Source organism: Chlamydotis macqueenii, chromosome 14, assembly GCF_036417535.1.
Source record: "Chlamydotis macqueenii isolate bChlMac1 chromosome 14, bChlMac1.mat, whole genome shotgun sequence".
Taxonomy (NCBI): domain Eukaryota; kingdom Metazoa; phylum Chordata; class Aves; order Otidiformes; family Otididae; genus Chlamydotis; species Chlamydotis macqueenii.
This window is the reverse complement of record NC_141569.1, coordinates 2,976,063-2,997,135: the sequence shown is the minus strand read 5'-3', so window position 1 is coordinate 2,997,135 and position 21,073 is coordinate 2,976,063. Positions and strand designations below refer to the sequence as shown.

Here is a 21,073-nt window from a genome sequence, read left to right as displayed (position 1 = left end):
GTGGTTTTGATCTGCAGGCAATTGCTCTTCCGAAGCCCCCCTGTCTGCAGGCTGTGCTGGAGGTGGGTGGGCTCCAGGGATGGGGAAGAAGCCAAGGGTAGGGGGAAGGGGAAGGGTAGGGGAGAACAAAACGCTGCCTGGGCGCTCCGAGATTTCACTCTGCGGATCTCAATTTCAAAGCTGGAAGACCAAGAAGGGGATTTTGAAAACTGAAATTGCTCAGGCTGCAGAAGTGCGGGGAGAATCCTCTTTAAGGAACATTGTTTTCTGAAATAAGGAGATTTACCAGGAACTGAGCAGGATATGTTGCTGTAGCTCTTTTCTAGCGTTGATGTAAATTTCCAAGTAAAGAGGAAAACGGTTTTCGGTAATTTCAAGCTACCTTCTTAGGATACAGAAGTCATCGCTAAACCAAAAAATGAGGAAGCCTGCAACATCACTATGCACTCAAGGAGAAAAGTAAATTCTTTGACACAATTACGCAAATTATATTCTTATCTACAGCAATAGCTATGGTTCCTTATTCTGTCCTAAAACAGAGCATGCCTTCGTCTGGCTGTATACATACTACTTTTTTTTTTTTCCACGTGTACACATCCATTTTATGGTTGCTACCCAACGGGAAACACCAGCATTAGCTATCCAGTGCTGCACGGTAAGTGACCCTCTTTATTTTGCATTTCTCTAAAATCTGAAAGAATATGAGCTTCACTCTAAGAGCAGCATCTCCTGATGTGCAAGGATACTATGATAACCAACAGCCCTGTTGAGGATCACAGCTCTTCTTGCACACTTCTACACCTGAAGCTGAAGGACACCGTTTTCCTCCTGAAATTAGGGGAGTGAAAATTACCAGGTTACAACAGTCATGGTGAGAAACCTCTGTGGAAGCTCTTCTCAGCTTGTATCTGTTCTCTGCTGCATAGCGGTGCCGAAGGTCAGATTATGGAGAAGTAAATCTTCCTCTCTCGGAGGTGCCAAGAGCTGAGCAGGAACACTGGCAAGGGCACAAAGCAAATGGATTCTAGGTGTCTCTGTTATTTTTGCATGGCACAAATGAGGAGACAAGCCACTTTCCCAGGTACTGCTGTACTTGGTCTCTGGTTGGTTTTGCATCAAGTTTTTTTCTGTTGGTGATGATGGTAGAAACTCGAGAGACGGCCACATCCCTGAAAGGGAAGAAAGGAAGAAATAGCTGACCTGGCCGTTGATGTAAATTAGCCTTCAACATCCTACCACGCTTCTGAGTCAAACTGCGATAAGAGGAAATCACACACACACACACACCCCCCCACACCCACACCCCCAAAAAAAAAAAAACCACAAACAAACAAAAAAAAACCAAAAAAAGCTGCACCCGTGAAAAGTCCTCTAGTAACTAAAATTCTGGAGAATCCTAAAGTCAACCTGCTTATTTCTTTCTCCTACTGATACATACACGAAGTTTACATAAAAAAAAAAATTAAAGCATCAGCGGGTTTCTAGGACTTCACCTAGTGAGTATTGTTTGACAGTCAGCCCTTTTAGTAGGAAAAAAAAAAAAAAAGAAAAAAAAAAGAGAGAGAGAGTGGGGGAAACCATCTAGGAAATGAAGGGAAAGGTGTCAAACCCAAGGAGGTTAAGGCACTTTCAATATAAAAAAAATAGCTTGGTTCCTTTTATAGTAACGGCTGAATTAAAATTGCTTGAACCAAAAGTAAGTATTGCAAGCTATATTTTATTTTCTCCTCCATGTTTTTATTCTGTAAGAGAGAGGAAGACGGATCCTGGAGGTGGCTGTGCACATCTCCAGTGCGTTGCGTGTGCGTTGGCCAGCAGTGAGTGCCTGACCTTGGGGTTTTTATCTGGTTTCCAGCCATATATCCTTACACAGGTATAGGAGTTCAGGTTTAGCCTCTGAGTAAAGGCATCTTTAAAGTATAGGGACATTTTTTCACGAATGTGACACACCTTGCCATGGGTGAGAGGGAGGATACTCCTGTCAGTTAAGGAGAAAAACTCTTCTCACACAGAAAAGCGTTAAAGCTGTGTGTCCCTTGGGCGAGATGTGATACATGGTGTGAAGAAAACAACATTAGGATGATGTGTTCTAGGGCAGCATTGTCATTCCAGGGTGAGGGTGAGCTCGGGGGAATGTGGCACCTTCGCATTAATTTACACTGCACCTTTTGGCTTTGATTTGACACGGAGAGTCCAGACCCAAGCAGCAAAATCCAAACCAGCAGCTCTGCCCGGAATGAGCAGACAGAGGAGATATTCCCCCTCGCGACGCTGGGTGGGGATGTTGGCCACGGACTGGCGGATTCCTCTGCCCACACTGGCTTTGCAGGCACGGCGAGACAAAAAAAAAAAAAACCACAAACCCCCGGTGTGAGCTGCTCGGAAAAGGCGGAGGGACACAAAGTCGGGGTGCTCGCCGATTTTCCGACACCTCCCCCACCCCCCGGCCCGTTAGCCCGGGATTCCTGACAAACACCGCTCCGACTAGGGCTCTGCTTAAAAATGCTGGGAATCCCGGAGGCTGGTGAATGGCTTTTCTGGAGAGTAACGGCGTGCGGGAAACGGAACGCAGACAGCAAGAGGCAAGTGATCTTGTTTATTCTGTGCGTTTGCGTGTGTCAGAGTGGGGCCGAAACCCTCCGCTATTGTCTGGCGGAGGAAATGGAAAGGGATGCCTTTGTCGCCAATATTGCGAACGACCTGGGGGTTGCTCCGAGCCAGCTGGCGGCTCGCAAGGCCCGCGTTGTTTCCGAGGGGAACGAGCAGCTTTTCCACCTCCATCAAAACACCGGAATCCTGACGGCAAAGGAGCCGCTGGACCGAGAGGAGATCTGTCCGCAGAGCGACACCTGCACGCTCTTCTTCAAGATATTCTTTGAAAATCCGTTGCAGCTGATCCGAGGGGAGGTGGAGGTTCGTGACGTGAACGACAACTCCCCCGTGTTCCCGGAGAAGGAAATGGTGTTAGAGATTCTGGAAACGGCATCTCCCGGGTCCCGTTTCCCTGTAGAAAGTGCCCGGGATAAGGACGTGGGCAGCAATGGTTTGCAGAACTACAGCCTCGGGTCCAATTCGCATTTCTCCCTAGCTCTCGAAACAGGGAACGATGGAGTAAAATACGCGGAGCTCGTCCTAGACCGGCAGTTGGACCGGGAAGAGCAGCAAGAGCTGAATCTACTCCTCACCGCCACCGACGGGGGCTCGCCGCCCAGGTCGGGCACGGCTCAAATCCGGATCGTGGTGCTGGATGCCAATGACAACATCCCAGTGTTCCGTCGGGAGGTCTACGAGGTGCGCCTGGCCGAGAACAGCCCCGCGGAGCAGTTGGTGGTCAGAGTCGCGGCCGTGGATCCCGACGAAGGGTCCAACGGGAAGGTGCGGTACACCTTCACCCAAACTTCGGAACAGTCCCGGCAGCTCTTCGAGCTGAACCCTACCACGGGAGAGATCCGGGTGGCGGGCAACCTGGACTTCGAGGAAGTGAAAAACCACGAGATGGTAGTGAGAGCCACCGACGGCGGGGGGCTGTCTTCGCATTGCAAAGTGCGGGTGGAGATCCTGGACGTGAACGACAACGTCCCGGAGATAGCGCTCACCTCCCTCACCGCCTCCATCCCCGAGGACGCCCCAGCCCAGACCGTGGTGGCCTTGTTCAGTGTGCGGGACCGGGACTCCGGGGACAACGGCAGGACGGAGTGCTCGATCGACGGGGACTTGCCCTTCAGTCTCACCCCTACTTTTGATAACTACTACGAATTGAGAACAAACGCGGCTCTGGACAGGGAGAAGACGGCGGAGTATAACATCACCATCACAGCCACGGACTGGGGCACACCGCGGCTGAGCTCTCGGGAAAGCATCTGCGTGCAGATATGGGATGTGAACGACAACGTCCCAGAGTTCAACCAGGAGGTTTACACTATGTCGGTCAAGGAGAACAACAGCCCCATGCTTCGAATCGGCCACGTGAACGCCACGGACGCCGACGCGGGCAAAAACGCTCGCGTCACCTATGCGCTGGTGCAGCAGGAGGGCAAGGGGCAGCCCGAGGTGTCGATCAACTCTGAAAACGGTGCTGTTTATATTCTCCGCCCGCTGGACTACGAGGAGGTGCGCGCCTTCGAGGTGGCCGTGCGCGCTGCCGACGGCGGCTCGCCGTCGCTCAGCGCCCGGGCGGTGCTGCGCGTGATGGTGCAGGACGAGAATGACAACGCTCCCGTTGTGCTGCACCCGCCCCACGACGGCAGCTCGGCCGTGGGCGAGCTGGTGCCGCGCTGGGCGCCGGCAGGCTACCTGGTGGCCAAGGTGGTGGCGGTGGACGCGGACGCAGGGCAGAACGCGTGGCTGTCGTACGAGCTGGCCAAGGCGACGGAGCCGGGGCTGTTCCGCGTCGGGCTGCACAGCGGCGAGGTGCGCACGGCGCGGGCCGTGGCGGAAAGGGACGCGTCCCGGCAGAAGCTTGTTGTGCTGGTGCGGGACAGCGGGCAGCCGCCGCGCTCCGCCACCGCCACCCTGGCCATCGCGCTGGTGGGCGGCTTCTCCGATGCCCATTTGCAGGGGAGCGAGGAGGCACCGGCCGCCGAGCCCGACGGGCCGCTGACCCTCTACCTCATCGTCTGCCTGGCCTGCGTGTCGGCCCTGTTCCTGGCCACCGCCCTGGCCGCCGTGGTGGTGAAGGTCCGACGGGCCAGGCGGAGCGCGGCGGAGACCTTACCCACGTTCCCGAAGGTTGCCACGGGGAGCGACGCGGGCTCCCTGCCACGCAGCTATGTCTACGACGTCTGCTTCGCCGCCGGCACCGTTAACAGCGAGTTTCGATTCCTCAGACCCCTCTTGCCCTGCTTCCCCGCCGGGCTGCCCACCGGGCCGGGCCAACAGCGGAATTCGGTGTGCTCGCAAGAGGCGGCCAGGCTCGGGGAAGAAGGCGACTGGGCTGCACAGGTGAAGGGCCGGGCCTAGGCGATGGGGGGAGAGGGGAGGGAGCAGTGCGGGGTGGAAGGGAACGGGGAAGTGCTCCAACCCATGTGCTCCCCCCAACCGGGACTGTGGGGATAACGGTGCAAAGGGGTGTTGCATCACCGACGGCGTCTCCTGCACTGCTGTTAGGAGCTGGTGCTCGGCGCTGCTAAGTGGCTTTCACCAGGGTGATGGCAGTGCTGAACTCAGGCTGTCTTAATTCTCTTAAATTCCCTTATTATTTTTCTGGCTTGGATTAACGGTATTGGCCAAAAAAATATTGATACCGAGGCTTTACAACACACCCTCACTGTCCGTTCCTGACCCAGACAGGTGATCCCGGATAGTACCAGCACCTCTCTTTCCAGTGCTGCTGTGAACCAGAGCGAGTCATGTTTGAGATGCCCTTTGAGCATGGGGAAGGCAAGAGGTAGTTATTGAAACATCTTTCCCTCCTCTCTCTCTCCCCATGGGGTTACAAGTTTCCAGGGATTCATTTAGCACTTCACAAAAGTCCGGACAACGAACATATATGAATCTGAAGACTCACAAACGCCATCTTACGGTCATCCAACAACAATTTTATAATTCATAACCACCAATTACTTAGATTCACTTTACTGCAGGTTCTCAGAACTGCAGTAGCCTCAGAAGAGACAAGGACCCATCTTGATACATCAACATTAAGCTACATTTACTGCTTGTAGCAAAGGGGTTTTATTTTGGGCTCTTACCAGCTTAAATTATTCCCTCAGACTCATAGGAGGTTCACCTTTGTGATAGAGTGGAGGATGGTTTCCAGCTTTAGGTTGTTTCTGTTCAGGTCAGAGACCCACCTCCTGGTTCAATCTCCTTTTTGGCTCTGGGTAGAGAAGAGTGGTGGCACAAACGCAGCAGTGTAAGAGGTGCCCTCTAAGATTCTTCCTGAAGCCTGGTTACCTTCAATGCCCCAATGACAACCTCCACTCGCTGTTCTTTGCAGGGCAGAGCTCCCCTCTCCGAAGACACGGGACCCAGACCTGCAGAAGTGGCTCATACTGCAAGCAGGGGGATGGAGCCAAACGTCAATTCTGATCAAAACCCTTGGCTCACCCATCAGTAAGTGAGGAGAAAGACAAGCACGTCTGTCCTCAAGGGCTAATATCCTCACAGGGAAAGGAAAACAAAGAGACCAGATAGCCACCAAAAAGTACCAGGGAGGTACAAGGCTTCTCTATGAGAGAGAAAAACCTTTCGCCTCTTGAGCAGTACTTAATTCGTCTAGGTATTTTGTAATTGTCATATGGATGGAGAATGACTGTGTTGCATGTTGATTACAGCGAGACTTGATGTACAATTGTCAGTGCTACTGCTCCTAAATGTTAAGGGAAATCCTGAAAACTGGAAGCAGATCTTCAAGATAACTTGTTCCCACATAGTGTTTTCCGATTTGTTTTTCTTTCTTATGAAGAGGGCTCTGTAATAATGTCTTAATTTTCTGCAGTCTGTTCAGTATCAGGCCAAACAGATATTGAGCAAAATTAAGTGGTGCTTGCAAAGGAATTCCTTAATAACAAGCAGAAGCTGATTAGAAACGGCTGACATTGGCACACTTAGCATATTTGGCTAGGAGCTCACAAGGTCTCCATACTGTAAAGAGTGCGCTTTGAGCAATGTATTCATTTCTTTTTCATAACCTAATGTTGAAATGACCATTTCAAGATTTTTTTTTTTTAGTGTAAAGTAGTAGAGAATTATATTTACTGTTTGTGGTTTAAGGCATTGTAAAACATAGGGAGTTAAGAAGCTTTCTGTTTTCTTTGCCTTTCGTTAATTGGTAATGATCTATAAAGTAATGTGATCCTTCCTGTCGCTCACAAGTATTTAAGAGTCGAATGTCTGATGACAGAAACCAACAAAATCTACTTGGAACTCCCTCGGGTGAGTGTGCTATCTCGAAGATCCCTTGTCACAGTCATCGCCGAGGAAACGGGCACTCCAAGAGCAGGATTTCGGGAACAAATCCGTGCCTTCGGAGTGGATTTTACGCAGGGGAAATCTTGGAAGTAGGCCGTTCTCAGAAGCCGGAGCAAGACGGAGTGGGATTTTTTTGATCCAAGCTGAGATCTGAGAGACCCCAGCTTCTTCAGGTGGGCTTCCAGCCTGAGAGGTTGTGAATCAAGGGGACGATCTCTGTCCGTTCCAGAAACCGGACCGGCAATTATTATGGGAAAATCATGCTAAACACCTGTAAAAATGCACAGCTTTGGGTGCGGTTTTTTTTGTTGTTGTTGTTTTGGTTGGGGTTTTTTGTTGTTTTTTAGCTAAACAGCCTAAAAGTAATTCCTTCACTGTGCATAAACGGTTCAAGCCGTTGTAGGGAGGAAAAGTAGGAAAAACAGCTTTAAATAAACCTCGTTTTCAAACAAAAGGCAAACAGAAGCACTGCTCATTGAAGTGGTGGGTGAGGAATTACTGGCTCAACAGGCTCGGCTTGCTGCTGAAGGAGAAAAACAGCTGAACCAACACACCGGGGATTTGGTGGTGCGAGAGCAGATGGACCGGGAGTAGCCGCGGGGGCAGAGCGAGCCCTGCCTGGTGCTGGAGAGCCCACTGCAGTCCTGCCGAGCCGAGGTAAGACAGAAATGATCAAGCTCCTAGGCTCTTAAAGAAATCGTTTTAAAGATCCCGGAAACTACAATGCCGGAGGCTCGACTTTTTTTTTTGTTGTTGGAAAGCGTTCAGGATCCAGACACGGGGAACAATCTTCAACACGGCAGTTATCAGCTCGAACGATTATTTCCAGATCCGCACCCGGAGGCTGAGTGATGGCAGGAGGTACGCCGCGCTGGTGTTGGACCGAACCCTGGACCGGGAGCAGAAGTGGCTTCCAGCACCACGACTGTAGATGGTGGGTCTCCACTGCGCTCTGGTACAGCTTTAATCCGCGTAGTAGTTCTGCATATAAATGACAGCTTCTCGATATTCACACGTAGGCTGTATAAAGTCCAAGTCTTAGAAAATAGCGCCGAGAATACCCCAGTGATGCTGGTGTCTGCTAGCGATTTAGACTCAGAAACGAACAGGGAAATAGCCTATTCCATGGTTCAAAATTCAGAGGAAAATCACCAGACGTTTAAAATAAATTCAGAGAGAGGGACGATTAGGCTGAAAAAGCCGGTGGATTATGAAGAAACAAAGACCTGCCACATAGCCGTCCAGGTCACAGAGGGAGAGGGCCTGTCCACGCACTGCAAGGTGGAGGTGCAGGTAGTGGACGCGAACGACAATGCCCCCGAGGTGACCATCACCTCCCTCACCGACACCCTCTCGGAAAATGCCCCACCGAACACCGTGGTGGTCCTGTTCACCGTGAGGGACAGGGACTCGAGGTATAGTGGCAGGACGAGCTGCGAGGTGTCGGGCGAGTAGCCCTTCACCATTGCGCGGCTGGTTGGTGACATCGGAGGCGCTGGACAGGGAGCAGGCTGCGGTCTACAACGTGATAGTCCGGCAGCATGGCGACAGGGATCCCCCACGCTCTCGGCATGCAAAACGCTGCCCGTGGGGCTCTTGGACGTGAACGACGACGTACGTACCTTCGCCCAGGCCGTTTACACCACGGTGCTGACCAAAAATCAGCCCGCGAGGACACCATCCCCGCCGGGCGCAGCCGCCGCGGCACCATTCGTGTCCGTGGAAGTGGAGAAGGGAACCATGCGGGCGCTGCGCCCACTGGACTTCAAGGTGCGCGTTTTGGAGGCGGCGCGTGGGAGTGCGGGACGGGAACGAAAACACACCAGACATGCTGCACCCGCGCCCGGACGGCAGCGCGAACCTGCTGACCAGTGACCTCGTCGCCTCCCGGGGCTGCATCTCGTCGCTCTTCCTCCTGTTCGCCCTAGATATTTTGGCGGCCAAGCTCTGCACGGCTCGCGTTCAGGCACAACTTGTCGTTCCTGAACCCTGTCCTGGCGAGCACGCAAAGCAGCGCAGAGTCGGGCGTAGGTGCAGGATCGCTGCTCAGGTGTCACCCCCGGGCGAGAGGGAAGGCATTTCGGGGAGCACGGGCTCTCCTCCCCTGCATCCGCCGGACTGAGCGGCCGAGCCCCGCCGGGAAGCGCCTCCGCGAGCCCTCCCCAGGCTGAGATGCGCGAGGAGCTGCAGGGCCGAGCGGCGCTGTTACCGGAGCTGTTACCCCGCGGGGCTCTCGGCTCTCCTGCTCTCTCCGGCGCGCTGCGCGCGCGTCCTGCCGCGAGGTCCCCACGCGTGTGAGCACGGGGCCGGGGACCGCGGCGAGCCGGCAGCGCGGGCTGCGGGAGGATGCGGGAGCAGTCCCGCAGAAGGCCGCAGGGTGGCGATCCAGGCCAAGTCGGCGCCGAGGAGCTGCGGGAGGGGAGGCGGCCGAGCACAGCCCAGGGCAGCTCATCCCAGCCGGGTAGCAGCGGCGAGCGGCGGCGAGCGGTGCCCCGGGCCATTCGCTGCCGGGACACGGCAGCAGCGGTCTGGGCCGCCAGCCGGACTCGGTGAGAGGGACGGAGCGAGGGAGAGAGCCCGCCTGCCGCGCTGCTGCCGGGCGCCGTTTGCCGCGGAGGACTGCGCGGGCAATCCGCGAGAGGGAGGCTGGCCGCCGCCCCGCCATGGCGATCGCAAGGCAAGTGCTGTGTCTCTGTGCTTTCCTCTCCCTGCCGCACGCTCGCTGCGAGCCCCTCCGCTACTCCGTAGCCGAGGAGGGGGAGAGCGGCTCCGTGGTCGGCAACGTGGCGGAGGACGCGGGGCTGGCGCTGGCGCAGCTCTCGGCTCGCGGCGCCCGCCTGGCGTCGGAGGACGGCCGGCAGCCCTTTCGCTTAGAGCGCGGCAGCGGCCGCCTCGTCGTGGCTGAGAGGCTGGACCGGGAGCAGCTGTGCGGGCAGGCTGCCACCTGCACGCTCGCCTTCGAGCTGCTGCTGGCCAACCCGCTGCAGTTCTTTCGGGTCGAGGTGGCCCTGCAGGACGTCAACGACCACTCGCCCGTTTTCCCGGAGGAACGAGTCACTCTGAGGATCCTGGAAACAAGCAACGTGGGCTCGCGTTTCCCGTTGGAAGGGGCTCGGGACCTGGATGTGGGCAGCAACAGCATCCAGGCGTACAGCATTGCTCCTGAGAACGAGCACTTCAGCGTCTCCTTTGGGACTCGTAGTAATGGCGACAAATATGTGGAACTGGTCTTGGAAAAGCCTCTAGACAGAGAGGAGCAGGCAGAGTTGAGTTTCGATCTGATCGCTGTGGATGGAGGCTCTCCATCCCGAAGTGGGACCACCCAAATCTGCATTGTTATTCTGGATGTAAATGACAACGCACCTGTCTTCACACAGGAACGGTATGTTGCTGAGGTTTTGGAAAATGCACCAGAGGGCTCTGTCGTTTTGCATGTGGTGGCAACCGATCGAGATGTGGGAGTGAACGGGGACATCTCGTATCAGTTCAGCCAAGGGGTGGGCCAGAGCTACTCAGCGTTCACAATTGACCCCATGAGTGGTGAAATTAAACTCACAAAGCCTCTGGACTTTGAGCAGGCAGATAAATACGAGATAAGCGTGCGGGGCATAGATGGCGGGGGCCTGTCAGCAATCTGCAAGGTGGTGGTGGAGGTGGTGGATGTGAATGACAATGCACCAGAGCTGGTGGTCAGTTCCTTCAGCAGCCCCCTTCCTGAGAATGTGTTACCTGGGACAGTGGTGGCCCTCTTTACAGTCAGGGACCGGGATGCTGGTGCCAACGGGAAGGTCTCCTGTGCCCTTGAGGACCAGCTGTCGTTCTCCTTGCGGCCAGCCTATAAGAATTACTATGAGCTGGTGACTGTGAGCATGCTGGACCGGGAGCAGATGGCCCAGTACATTGTCACCATCACAGCAGCAGACGCTGGGTCACCTCCTCTCACAACGACCCAGACCTTCACAGTGGACATCTCCGACATGAATGACAATGTACCTGTCTTCAACCAGACATCGTACACCATGTACGTGCGTGAGAACAACGTCCCCACAGTGCTGGTTGGAGCTGTGACTGCCTCGGATGCTGACGAGGGGCCCAATGCCAAGGTGACCTATTCCCTGGCACTGGCCCACCCTGCAGAGCGGCCTCCTTGCTCCTGCATCTCTGTGAACTCTGAGAACGGGCACGTGTTTGTGCTGCGGCCTCTGGACTACGAGCAAGTGAGGCAGATAGAGATCTTGGTATTGGCCTCTGACATGGGGTCTCCTCCCCTCAGTTCCAACGTCACTGTCCGTCTTGTCGTGGTGGATGAAAACGACAATGCGCCACTGGTGCTGTACCCATCAAAGGAGAGCAGCCCACCATCCAGCGAGCTGGTGCCCCTTTCAGCTGAGGCCGGGTATCTCATCACCAAAGTGGTGGCTGTTGATGCTGACTCAGGGCAGAACTCCTGGCTCTCGTACCACCTGCTGAAGGCCACCGACCCCGGTCTGTTTGTGGTGGGTAGCCAAAGCGGGGAGCTGCGTCTGAGGAGGCCAGTGACGGAGAGAGATGCTGTGAAGCAGAAGCTTGTTGTCCTGGTGCGAGACAACGGGCAGCCACCACAGTCAGCCACCGTGGCCCTGAGCGCACTCCTGCTAAATGACTTCTCAGACGTGCACCTTCCGCAAAACAACGTGGTCACAGAGGATGAGGGTGACTCCCTGACAACCTATTTAATTGTTTCATTGGTCTTTGTCTCACTCCTCTTCCTTGCATCCATAGTAGCCTTCATCGCTTTCAAGGTGTGCAAGAGAAAAGAGCTGAAAAGCGAGCACATGCTTTATGGCACCAGCCACTTGCAGAGCAGCCTGGCAGATGCAGCCACTGCGGGTACCCTGCCCCATGGCTATTGCTATGAGGTCAGCCTCACAACGGGCTCGGGCAAGAGTGAGTTCAAATTCCTGAAGCCCATCCTCCCCAGCCTGCCACCACAGCACTGTGCCCCAGGTGAGGGTATCGACGATGAACGGGATTTCCGCTGTAGCCCTATCACTGCAGAGGACATGGTAGCAGATAACCCAGGGAGGCTCTCTTCAGAACAGTTCAATAGTCTTTCCTTTAACTAGCATGGATTCAGCACAGCCAGAGGCCTCATGCCTCATTATAAGAAGGGATCCAGGCTGCAACATGCCGCAACAGTTCCTCCAGAGTAAATTTGCATTTCCAGTTGGCATCAATGATTTCCCTTCCCTAAAAAAAAACCCAACCAAACTTATGAAACTAAAGGCTTCCTCACCCGGGATATAACATTTCAGCTCTGTTACAGCTGTTTCTGAAAATTATTGAGTTTATTTAGTTCCAGAATCCTCAGCTAATTTCTTGTCTCACTTGTCCTCAAGCAAGAACCTGGAACTCTTGTACTCTACAAACTCTTATTCTTATTCTGTAGAACAGCAAGGTTGGGCAGAGAAATCGCATGCTCACTGAAATGCTCGTAGCCCTCCTCCCGCATTCAGAAAAGCATGGAAGTTGTGAGTACTGTGTTACCGTGTGGTGCAAGCACTGGTCTCTCTCTTGTCTGAGTTCTGGATGTGTCTGACTGAGATATGTGGGCTCAGTTTGTTTTGCTTTCTGGTCACTATGTTGTCTGTCTGTGCAGAGATCTTCCTTTGGCCCATGTGAGGGGGTTGGGTAAGCTGTGTCCTTGGGATTGCTTTGAAAATGTAGCAGCACAAATGGTGTTGCAGTAGACTGTAACTGTATGCAGTTGTGCAACTATGTTCATTGTCTTTGAGTGGGTTGTATGAGAACTTCACAAGTTGCTTCAAAGGACTTTTTCTGAAGGTAGAATGAAGATGTACATGGAAAAAGGCCATTGAGTTTGGTCTCACGTTTGCTTTTCCTGGTATCAGAGACTTCCCAATGCGGTAGAAAGCTGTCCCACTGGATTTTCGAGCGTTTGTGTTCTCCTTTTTCCCTTCTCCTTCTACTCTTAAAATTGTCTTGGAGCATTGTCCTGCCTTTTCCTCTGGAGAAGGGCTGTTACCCCATGTTTTATAAGTGATAATTTGAATGAAGGCACTGTGACCTGGCATAGTTGGAAAGCCTCATGCCATGTTGTTGTGCAGTGATACAATGTACCATTGTAAACTGGGATGCCCTTGTGTGTCAACGTGAAATAAAGAGACCACCTGAATGCCTTGTGTGAAGACAGTCTTTGTAGAGGTGTTCTTTCTGGGAAAGCTCTGCCAAAGTTTTCACAGGGCTAGGAGGTTTTTTTTTTGTTCCTTTTGCACCTTGTCTGCAAATCTTTGAGGTAGGGGGAGCAACCTCTGCATCTCTCCCAACAGGTTCATCTGCAGAAGGCAACTGTGAGGTGTTTGAGTGCCAGGAGGTGGGCAATTGGTGGGTGAGAACTCCTGGCAGGGAGAGGATTGACTGTCAGGAAATGCAGAGGACTACAGCCATCCCTTCCACAAAGACCCCAATAAAACTACAAGTCCTGGGCACAGGCTGGCTTAGTGATGCTGACAGTTAGATTCTGTCTGTTTTCGTGAATTTGGTTTAGCAATTGATTTAGGTCCTCATGCTGCACCAGTTTTCTCACCAATGTGCGGTTTATTCCAGTAGGGGCAGGCAATGTGTTTTGTTATAACGTTGTCCTGGTTGTGGCTAGGATAGAGTTAATTTTCCCCTGATCTGGGAGAGGAGCTGGATCTGGTGGCACCTGTGTGTGGGGGACACAGCTGGCATAGTTTCCAAATTAGCCAACAACTGGGATTAGTTTTCCCAAATGAGCCCAAAGGCTCTTCCACACCCTGTGCCGCCAGGCTCAGTGTATAAGTGAGGAGGGTGCTGAGGGGAGCTTCCTGCTACTTGGGAGGAAGCTGGGCATTATGGTCTGCTGTGAGCTATTGTGCTGTTGTTATACTACATAAAATAATTAAGTAATGTAATTTTAGAACAATATGTTTTTTGAAAGTGGTAGAATGATCAGGCAGTTTTTGCTGTCTGTGTAACTGCAGTCACATGGGCTATACTTCATGTGTAATCAGTTAATCCTTAGAGAGAACTGTTAGTTTTAGGATTGTGAGGAAAATTTATTGTTCTGTTTTTTAAAAGTTAGCCTAGCCTATGTGGGATGATTAAGAGGGATGGTAGAAGAAAGGTACACCTCAATCGTGGAGTGTAAAGCAGGTCCTCAGCCGGTATTTTGGAAATAGAGAAGATCAAGGAACACCATGACCTGTTGTCAAGACCATAGATGGAGATGTTTAATGGAAGTTCAACCAGTGGATTTGAGGAGGGTGTGCTCTGACTGCCCTTGGACCACCAGACCAGACCACCCTCCAATCAAGAGACTGAGCACATGGGAGTGAGTGGGAAGTATTATAGTAATTTCTAGGATAACTAGAGACCGTGTATCTGTACTTGGGGAATTGTTGATGATCATGTATGAAACTACTGAATATATTCCTTCTGGATTTTAAGACTGGTGTGCACGTTAGGTGGATGGATCCCGTGTGCATCTGGTACCACAATAAAGAATGCCTGCTTGTTACTGCTACATTAGTGTTAAGGAGTTTCATTGCCAATTTTGGTGACACTGTAAATTACGTGCTGAAGTATTTTCTGTTGTTTGGTTTGTTTGTTTTTGATCTCTGGCCCCATAGTCTCTGTTTAATTGGACAAAGTATAGTTTCATTGTGATTTAATCTCAGCACAATGATTTGGTGTATGGTGTACACCAAAGCTTTGTGTATTGTTAGAACAAAAACTATGGCTTTACTGTCGGTGGGGTCACAGGTGAAATTGATTAGACATCACCAGGATTGGAATTCTCTTTCAAATTTGGTTGCATTATCTCAAGTTTATCTTCCAAATTTCAGTGGCCAAGGTGTTTGCTTCACCTTCCCTGACAATTGCTCTTACAGTAGATTGTTTAACTGCTAGGATGAAAGACAGAAGTCCTGTTTCCCTTTCGGAATATCTCTGTTCTGTCTCTTTAAATGCAGTCGTGCTAAATGTTTAAGGTGGGTTTTGGTCCGTCAGGGCCAGCTTGAAATAGGTTACAGTAGGTACCACGTTGAATAAACCCCATTCCAGTCTAATAGGGTTGCCCAGATGGACAGCTCCTGGAGATTGGTATGTTTCTACTTCCTGTGTTAAGGTTTTGACTGCCTCTTCCTGTTCTGAATTCAATTCCCGCGGTTTTCCCTTTCGAAAAAGTGAGTAGAGCCGTTAGCAGAGCTGCATTGGCATTTAGATAATCCAACTTTGATTATCCAATGTAGATAATAAATTGTTGGATGCCACCTCCTGTTAGGTGATGGGCATGGCCAGACTGTTGCGTTGTATGGGCCATGCGTTCTGGAAATAATGTGCCGCTTTCCTCAACGTGCTATGACTTCAGAAATGAGTTCTGGAGCGTGTGCAGAGAAGGGCAAGGAATCTGGTGCAGTGTCTGGAGAAGCAGCCTGATGAGGAGCGGCTGAGGGACCTGGGGTTGTTTAATTCTGGAGAAGAGGATGCTGAAGGGAAGACCTGATTGCTGTCTCCAACTACCTGTAAGGAGGTTGTAGTGAGGTGTGTGTTGGTCTCTTCTTCCGAGTAACTAGCGATAGGAGGAGAGGAAATGGTCTCAAGTAGCATCATGGGAGGATTAGATTTGATCTGAGGAAAAAAGTCTCTAGTGAAAGAGTGGTGAAGCATTGGAAGAAGCTGCCCAGTGAAGTGATGGAGTGGCCATCCCTGGAGGTGTTCAACAGACATGTAGATGTGGTACTTGAGGAGATGGTTTGGTAGGCATGGTGGTGTTGGATTGAGGCTTGAACTGTGGACGGTGGTTGATCATCTTACAGGTTTTCTTTAACCTTACTGATTTGATTTCATTTAATCCGCTTCTCTCCTCATGTTTTTTTCATCTCTTCTCATCCTGTCGTCTCCTCTTCTCAATTCCAGTTTGTGGCGCAGCAGAGAATGGGTTCTCGGGACATCAGGAATGCTTGAATCAGGGCGTGCAGTGGCTGCACGCACTGCACACACTACAAACACTCTAGCCTCTAGGTTTCTATTCGAGTTGGGGGCAGCATTGCAAACGAAGGACCACACCCTGCTATTTGACAGGCACCAGGTTGGCCCCTTCAAAGGATCAAAACCCCAGATATTTGCCTTGTCATCTTTAACTGTAGCGCGAGTAGGTGACACGCACTTCTCGCCCGGGAGCAGTGAATTACCTGTTACAGTTTGTCGAGTAACACTTGTTCGGTTACTGTGGTGACTTTAACTCTCTACTGCCTGGGTTTCATACCCGGTTTGTCGGCATCCTCTTGTGTTAGTATTTAAAGTTGTGCTCCTGTATCTGTTAGAACTTTCCTGTTAGAGGAATGTGAGAGGAACGAGGGGTCATCATTTCCCCCGTCAGAGTCAGCAGGACCACCCCAAGTATCACCATGCATATCGTTTGGGGACACCATGAGTTCCCTAGTTTGTATGGGGTTAGGTCTCGATCTTTTCTTCCAGCTTTTGTGCTTTCTCCTTTTCCTCTCGTCTCTGCTTCTGCAGCTGCTCAGTTTTCAAAGACAGGGTGAATTCTGCTGCCTTTCTGCCTTCTATTTCCTCCTGTAGGTCTTGCTCCCTCTTGTTATATTTTATCCTGACAGACAGCTTCTAGGCACAGTCCTAACATTTCACAAGTTCTGCCTTTCTTTATTCCAGTTTTAGTTGAACCTCAGTTAACTGATTTTCTATCGCTTCCCAGTTCTTCCAAATATTACAAGCCCAGTCCTCTGGGAGGGTGGAATTTGGTTGAATACCTTGGTTTTGTGAGTATTTGGTGACTTTGCTTGTCATCCTGCCGACTCTGCCAATTTGTGGTGGCTGAAATATTTCACACGGTTAGGACTGAGCAGGAATTTAAGAGTTGTTAATGGTGTGAGGGCAATCCAAGCTGGAAGTAGCAGCAATTAGCGATTTAGCACTTCATAGAGTGATTCAATAAATTAAAACAGTGATGTACTGACAGATTCGAGAAGGAGATTCACACTACCTTGTTACAGGCCATCCTAACACAATATATCCGTAAAACTGTATAAAGACAGAACACAGGAAAGGGGGCAAGTATTTGCATCCAATGCAATATATACAGAGAGAGGACACCGTCTGGAGTTCCACTTTTCCTCCTTTTCTCTGTCTAGGTGGAGAGGTGGGTAGAGGAGACGAGCCTATAGGTAACAGATCCCTCTTCTTTCTCGAGTGTGATTGCTGCATCGGCATTCATGAAAGGGCGAGAACCGAGCCTCGAGAAGTCCAACTTAGCCCTGGCCTTTGATCGAATTCGCGGGCAGACGGTCCTGAAACCCCCTGAGTCTAAGGAGGCCGTGCCTTCGGGTCTTCCCGAGGGAGGGGACACGCTGCTGAGAGCCCGCGGGGGTGCAGGAGAGCTCGGTGGGTGGCGGTTTATAGGCTGTGAGGTAATTGGCTTTTGTCAGGTCGTTTTACAAAGCAGCGTGGGTGAGGAGAGCAGCGCAGGTGTCAGCCCGCGGGCGAGAGGGAAGGTAATCCGGGGAGTAGGGCCCCTCCTCCCGTTCATCCGCCGGCCTGGGCGGCCGAGCCTTGCCGGGAGGTGCGTCGGCGCCCGGTGCCCAGGCTGAGATGCGCGAGGAGCTGCAGGGCCGAGCGGAGCTGTTAGCGGCGCTGTTACCCCGCAGGGCTCTCGGAGCTCTTGCCCTCTCCTGCGCGGTACGCGCACGTCCTGCCGCGGAGCACCAACTCGTGTGCGCACGGGGCCAGGGCTAGCCGGCAGCGGGCGGTTGCGGTCGCAGTCCCGTCGCGGGCCGCAGGGTGGCGATGCAGGCCAAGGCGCTGACGAGCGGCTGCGGCGGGAGGTGGCCGAGCACAGCACAGCGCAGCCGGGCAGCGGCGGCGAGCGGTGCCCCGGGACACAGCAGACGCGTTCCAGGCCACCAGACTGACTGGGCGAGAGAGACGGACGGAGCGAGGTAGAGGGCCCGCCTGGCGCGCTGCTGCCGGGCGCCGTTTGCCGCGGAGGACTGCGCGGGCAATCCGCGAGAGGGAGGCTGGCCGCCGCCCCGCCATGGCGATCGCAAGGCAAGTGCTGTGTCTCTGTGCTTTCCTCTCCCTGCCGCACGCTCGCTGCGAGCCCCTCCGCTACTCCGTAGCCGAGGAGGGGGAGAGCGGCTCCGTGGTCGGCAACGTGGCGGAGGACGCGGGGCTGGCGCTGGCGCAGCTCTCGGCTCGCGGCGCCCGCCTGGCGTCGGAGGACGGCCGGCAGCCCTTTCGCTTAGAGCGCGGCAGCGGCCGCCTCGTCGTGGCGGAGAGGCTGGACCGGGAGCAGCTGTGCGGGCAGGCCGCCACCTGCACGCTCGCCTTCGAGCTGCTGCTGGCCAACCCGCTGCAGTTCTTTCGGGTCGAGGTGGCCCTGCAGGACGTCAACGACCACTCGCCCGTTTTCCCGGAGGAACGAGTCACTCTGAGGATCCTGGAAAGGAGCGACCCGGGCTCGCGTTTCCCGCTGGAGGGGGCTCGGGACCTGGATGTGGGCAGCAACAGCATCCAGGCATACAGCATTGCTCCTGAGAACGAGCACTTCAGCGTCTCCTTTGGGACTCGTAGTAATGGCGACAAATATGTGGAACTGGTCTTGGAAAAGCCTCTAGACAGAGAGGAGCAGGCAGAGTTGAGTTTTGATCTCATTGCAGTGGACGGGGGCTCTCCACCCCGAAGTGGGACTACCCAAATCCACATTGTTATTCTGGATGTAAATGACAACGCGCCTGTCTTCACACAGGAACGGTATGTTGCTGAGGTTTTGGAAAATGCGCCAGAGGGCTCTGTGGTTCTGCGTGTGGTGGCAACCGATCGGGATGTGGGAGTGAATGGGGACATCTCGTATCAGTTCAGCCAAGGGGTGGGCCAGAGCTACTCAGCGTTCACAATTGACCCCATGAGTGGTGAAATTAAACTCACAAAGCCTCTGGACTTTGAGCAGGCTAACAATCATGAGCTCAGTGTGCGGGGCATAGATGGCGGGGGCCTGTCAGCGATGTGCAAGGTGGTGGTGGAGGTGGTGGATGTGAATGACAATGCACCAGAGCTGGTGGTCAGTTCCTTCAGCAGCCCCCTTCCCGAGAATACATTACCTGGAACAGTGGTTGCCCTCTTCACAGTCAGGGACCGGGATGCTGGTGCTAATGGGAAGGTCTCCTGTGCCCTTGAGGACCAGCTGTCATTCTCCTTGCGGCCAGCCTATAAGAATTACTATGAGCTGGTGACTGTGAGCATGCTGGACCGTGAGGAGACAGCCCAGTACACTGTCACCATCACAGCAGCAGACGCTGGGTCACCTCCTCTCACAATGACCCAGACCTTCACGGTGGACATCTCCGACATCAATGACAATGTGCCTGTCTTCAACCAGACATCGTACACCATGTACGTGCGTGAGAACAACGTCCCCACAGTGCTGGTTGGAGCTGTGACTGCCTCGGATGCTGACGAGGGGCCCAATGCCAAGGTGACCTATTCCCTGGCACAGGCCCACCCTGCAGAGCGGCCTCCTTGCTCCTGCATCTCTGTGAACTCTGAGAACGGGCACGTGTTTGTGCTGCGGCCTCTGGACTATGAGCAAGTGAGGCAGATAGAGGTCTTGGTGTTGGCCTCTGACATGGGGTCTCCTCCCCTCAGTTCCAACGTCACTGTCCGTCTTGTCGTGGTGGATGAAAATGACAATGCGCCACTGGTGCTGTACCCGTCACAGGAGAGCAGCCCACCATCTAGCGAGCTGGTGCCCCTTTCAGCTGAGGCCGGGTATCTCATCACCAAAGTGGTGGCTGTTGATGCTGACTCAGGGCAGAACTCCTGGCTCTCGTACCACCTGCTGAAGGCCACCGACCCCGGTCTGTTTGTGGTGGGTAGTCAAAGCGGGGAGCTGCGTCTGAGGAGGCCAGTGACGGAGAGAGATGCTGTGAAGCAGAAGCTTGTTGTCCTGGTGCGAGACAATGGGCAGCCACCACAGTCAGCCACCGTGGCCCTGAGCGCACTCCTGCTGAATGACTTCTCAGATGTGCGCCTCCCACAGAACAACCTGGGCATTGAGGATGAGGGTGATTCCCTGACAACCTATTTAATTGTTTCGTTGGTCTTTGTCTCACTCCTCTTCCTTGCATCCATAGTAGCCTTCATCGCTTTCAAGGTGTGCAAGAGAAAAGAGCTGAAAAGCGAGCACATGCTTTATGGCACCAGCCACTTGCAGAGCAGCTTGGCAGATGCAGCCACTGCGGGTACCCTGCCCCATGGCTATTGCTACGAGGTCAGCCTCACAACGGGCTCGGGCAAGAGTGAGTTCAAATTCCTGAAGCCCATCCTCCCCAGCCTGCCACCACAGCACTGTGCCCCGGGTGAGTGTATCAACGATGAACAGGATTTCCCCTGTGGCCATATCACTGCAGAGAACATGGCGCCAGACAACCCAGGGAGGCTCTCTTCAGAACAGTTCAATAGTCTTTCCTTTAACTAGCATGGAGTCAGCACAGCCAGAGGCCTCATGCCTCATTATAAGAAGGGATCCAGGCTGCAACATGCCGCAACAGTTCCTCCAGAGTAAATTTGCATTTCCAGTTGGCATCAATGATTTCCCTCCCCTAAAAAAAAACCAACCAAACTTATGAAACAAAAGGCTTCTTCACTCAGGAAATAATGTTTCAGCTCTGTTACAGCCGTTTCTGAAAAACTTTGAGAGTCTGTTTAGTTCCAGAATCTCCAGCTGATTTCTTGTCTCATTTGCCCTCAGATAAGAACCTGAAACTCTTATTCTGTACTCTATAAACGCATTTTCTTTTTCTGTAGAATAGCAAAGTTGGGCATACAAATCACATGCTCACTGGAAATGCTTATAGGCCTCCTCCTGCACCCAGAAAAGCATGGAAGTTGTGAGTACTGTGTTACCATGTGGTGCAAGCACTTGTCTCTCTCTTGTCTGGGTTCTGGCTGTGTCTGACTGAGATGTGTGGGCTCAATGTGTTTTGCTCTCTGGTCACTATATTGTCTGTGCAGAGATCTTCCTTTGGCCCACGTGAGGGGGATGGGTAGGTAGGCCATGTCCTTTGGATTGCTTTGAACACGTAGCAGTGCGAAAGGTGTTGGGACAGAGTGTAACTATCCA

The 21,073-nt window shown here is 52.9% G+C and overlaps 3 protein-coding genes across 3 annotated transcripts; all 3 read left to right on the top strand.

Annotated features, from left to right (window-relative positions):
* Positions 1–2,386: 2,386 nt before the first annotated feature.
* Positions 2,387–8,172, top strand: LOC104475988 (protocadherin beta-16-like). The gene is made up of 2 exons (XM_086759252.1): positions 2,387–4,941; positions 5,939–8,172. The coding sequence occupies exons 1-2, from the start codon at positions 2,503–2,505 to the stop codon at positions 6,056–6,058; spliced, it is 2,559 nt and encodes an 852-aa protein (XP_086615378.1). The 5' UTR covers positions 2,387–2,502; the 3' UTR covers positions 6,059–8,172.
* A 1,215-nt stretch (positions 8,173–9,387) lies between these two features.
* Positions 9,388–14,458, top strand: LOC104480261 (protocadherin beta-15-like). Its single transcript, XM_086759255.1, has one exon. The coding sequence runs from the start codon at positions 9,576–9,578 to the stop codon at positions 12,015–12,017; it is 2,442 nt and encodes an 813-aa protein (XP_086615381.1). The 5' UTR covers positions 9,388–9,575; the 3' UTR covers positions 12,018–14,458.
* Positions 14,459–17,870: 3,412 nt separating this feature from the next.
* Positions 17,871–20,954, top strand: LOC147598952 (protocadherin beta-15-like). Its single transcript, XM_086758885.1, has one exon. It carries the CDS (start codon positions 17,987–17,989, stop codon positions 20,426–20,428), a length of 2,442 nt encoding a protein of 813 aa, XP_086615011.1. The 5' UTR covers positions 17,871–17,986; the 3' UTR covers positions 20,429–20,954.
* The last annotated feature ends 119 nt before the right edge of the window (positions 20,955–21,073 follow it).